Here is a 3,472-nt window from a genome sequence, read left to right as displayed (position 1 = left end):
CCGACCGCTGTCCAAGCCAGCCAGTTAAAGGGTTAACTATAACTGGATGCCTGAATGGCTGCCTTACTGATCCCACGGAGGTAACTGAAAAGACATGGTGCATCCCTCACCCCTGCCCATCCTGTCGCTGTCTACCCCGTCCAGCGAGCCTCTCAGCTCCCTGCAGTGTCCCCTCTTCCCTCCTGCCTTTCCCTTGCCTCTCCACCTCCTGTGGACCCGGTTTCTTTCCCTCTCTTTCTCCTGTGTCCTGTCTTGGAAGTCCTCACCTAGAGATCGGTGTTCCGTGAGAGACAAGCTCCTTGCTCGTGGCGCAGCATCTCTGTCCCCCATATGCTCTGATTCTCTGCTGCAGTCCCTTGATCTCAGACATCAGAGAGAAATCTGAGCAGCATTGCGGTAATGCATGTCACACCTCTTGCTGACAAATTCGTGAGCTTGCTAGAACGAACAGGGCAGGGAAGAGAAAGGTTGGGGGTAGGAGGTATCAGGAAAGGTATCAGAAAGATCCGATAGCGGACGCGGTGTCCGTTTGAACACGGCAGGTCCAGCGTGCTCAGCTAGGAACACGACACCTTGCACACCATATTTCTGCGCTGATGTTTTTGAGGTTTATGTAGCATAGCATCCCCAGACCGCCGGCCACAGGTCCATAGTTTTCAGCTGTGCAACAATTCCTGCGACTGAAGATCTCCAGGTTTTTGTGCTTCTTAAATGCTGCGAGCTGCCTGTGCTGCACCAGGGAGACACTCATTGCATTTAATTAACATTTAATTTGCTTTAAGATTACATTAAAATGTGCAATAATAGAAACTCGCTGAAGGGCGGGAGGAGAAGGGGGAAACAAGCGTGCTACAGATTGGCTCAGTCGCTGGTGCTCAAGTGTTCTGCAAGAATTGCATATGGAAGGGAAAAATACTGTACTTCCCTCAGCAGTCACAGAAAGTATTTGGCATCTGTTTGGCAGCAGGGCTCGGAGAAGGGCTTTCTCCAGCTCGGAAGTGGGTCTAGCAGCTGAGAAGTGGAGTCTGGGTCACTAAATCCTCCTCCCATGGTCCAGAGGAGAGAATGGCCTCGTTCGATGTCCGGGGAATCTAGTAGAAGAGATGCCCTTGGGCCAGAGAGGCAAATCACAGGCTCTGCCCTTCTAGAGACCATGTAAAACCATTAACCGGCACCTAGGTGTTTTTGCAAGGAGACGATGCCAGTCCCGTGTAACGCCTGCGTGTGTTACGTTTCCATCTCCCTTTGTGTTCCTCCCCGTCCCGGGGTTATGTAACGAAGGATGCTGCGGATGCGCCGGCTGTCCCAGGAAGGGGCTGGCGGAGGAGCAAAGGATCTGGGGCTGCTTTGAAATTTAGAGGAGAAAAAAGAAAAAAGCAATAAAGCTATTTTCTGCCTGGGTAAGCCTGTCAGGAAAGAGGCAGTTTTAGCCTGCTTATGTAACCCCGAGTCTAAAAAAGCTGCATGGGATCGATCCTGGCCGGGGTCTCATGGCTCTGCAGCGCAGGCTCACCGTGCAGGTGCCTTACTCCCTCTCTTCTTCCTCCAGCCCCCTCCTGCCCTCAAGCCCTGTTTTTTGTGCTGTTTCTGGTGCTGACGGGTCGTGGCGACTGATTTCTGGTATTGCTGCCCTTTGCTGTCCTCCCACACCTCACCAGAGCAGGTCTTTCCAAGAAACCATCCCAAAGCACAGCCTTTAAAAGCCTTTTTGCCAGTCGGAGCAGCTGAATGACTGCTGTGGGTGAGACTTCAGCTGCTCTGGTGCTGTGTCCGTCCTTAGCATCTGCTTGGCATCTTACCGGAGATGTTGCAGAGTCTCTCCCACAGATGAGGGAACCAAGGACACAGGTCTGATGAGGCACAGAGCCACTGAGGTTTTTTGGTTTTGTTTTCTTTTTTTTTTTTTTTTCCACTCTGGCTAGACTTATAATCATCATCTTCTTTGGTTTTCCCCTGCTCACACCCCTGCTCCCCCACATCGACCACAGGAACAGAGGGATGAGGACTCGCCTGGGCTGCCTGTCTCACAAATCAGACTCATATAATGATTTCACAGCTATTCTTCCGGACAAGCCCAACCGGGCTTTGAAGTGAGTATAGCTGCAGCATCCAACCCCATTCCTGTCCTTCCCCTCCCTGCCCACCACCCCCTCTAGTATTCTCTTCCTTTTATTGTACTTTGGATAATCTTTGACTAGTTCTTTTAGTCACAAGGAAGGAGGAAAACAAAACAGCGCTGATACAGCAGGAACAACCTCGGACAATACCTGGATCACCGATACGAGTTCTCCTGTGAGACAGGACATGCGCACGGTCCCCGCTGCTGTACGTGGGACATGTCTGCACGTACCTGAGGACATAATTTAACCCTCTGTCATCACAAATCAAAGTCTGAGCAGTTGGCTCAGTATAAGAGGTGACCAGCGACTTCAGGTCACCGTCCTCTTTGGCTAAGCCTTGCTATTAAACGCTACCAAAAAGTCCCGTGTTAGTTTGTACAACGCCTAAGGCAGGTGCTTCAGACAATCCCGAGTCCTGACTTGAGCTGAGTGGGATGGGATTCATCAGATCACAAGTCACTGCTTACATCTGAGCTAAGACTCTAACCTTCCCCTGAAAGTCAGGAAAGAGAAATAAACGCTTCTGCAGGGCTGGGTTTCTTTTTGCTTGACTTTTGGCTTTTACGATGTAAATGTCTACATCTGAACTTGTTCCCTGGGCCTCCGCTTAAAGTCAGTGAGGAAAAAAAATTGGTCTGTTTTTGGGTGTGATTCATTTGGCTTATTATACCCACCTCCCTGGGGACGTGAGATGAAGAGAGTCAAGTCCCTGCAAGTCCCTTGGTGTCTTCTCACTGATTCTAAAGGGAGCCTAGGGTGGTTTGCTCACCTGGAGACCTCTACATTGTAGACTTCCAAAGTTAGGTGAGAAGAATTCCAGCCTTCCTCGGTGTCCTTGTCAAACAGCCCCAGAGAGGATCAGCAGCCATGGGTTGTCTGTAACTTGCCTCTTCCTTTCTTTACAGAAGACTGTCAACAGAGGAAGCGACAAGATGGGCAGACTCTTTTGATGTCCTTTTGTCCCATAAATGTAAGCAGAGATCAAATTCTACCTTTTTTTTTAATTTTTCTTCCCCTCGTACCCTTAATACTGGTTGTAGCTAGGGCAACGAAGTATGCATTGCATAGCACAGGAATGGTCCCTTGGGTGGTTGCTTTCTGTGGGTTCCCTTCCTGGCTGGGTGATGGCAACTGATAAAAGTCATCAGTCCAAGGTCTGGCCTTCTCCAGCTCCTGGGGATGCACTGGAGACAGGACCCCGAGGCTGTAGCAGTGCAGACCGTCCTTTGGCACGTGCCCCTGGGTCCAGTCTTTCCCCATAAGCAAATGGCAGGTTCTCAGCTTGCTAAAGCCCCCTGAGACCCGTTGACATCGGCTTTTTTTTCCCCTCCCCCCCCCCCCCCTCTCTGCGG

The 3,472-nt window shown here is 50.7% G+C and overlaps 1 protein-coding gene across 1 annotated transcript in view; it reads left to right on the top strand.

The window, feature by feature from the left end:
• Positions 1-54: 54 nt before the first annotated feature.
• The window catches only part of RGS8 (regulator of G-protein signaling 8), a 13,648-nt gene continuing 10,230 nt past the window's right edge, over positions 55-3,472 (top strand). Inside the window, exons 1-3 of the mRNA XM_009709821.1 lie at positions 55-80; positions 1,989-2,090; positions 3,026-3,090. Coding sequence (XP_009708123.1) covers positions 55-80; positions 1,989-2,090; positions 3,026-3,090 — 193 coding nt within the window. The remainder of the gene's footprint in view (positions 81-1,988; positions 2,091-3,025; positions 3,091-3,472) is intronic.

Source organism: Cariama cristata, unplaced genomic scaffold (assembly GCF_000690535.1).
Source record: "Cariama cristata isolate BGI_N322 unplaced genomic scaffold, ASM69053v1 scaffold10201, whole genome shotgun sequence".
NCBI classification, from domain to species: domain Eukaryota; kingdom Metazoa; phylum Chordata; class Aves; order Cariamiformes; family Cariamidae; genus Cariama; species Cariama cristata.
The sequence above is the reverse complement of the archived record's forward strand: the minus strand, read 5'-3'. Positions and strand labels throughout refer to the sequence as shown.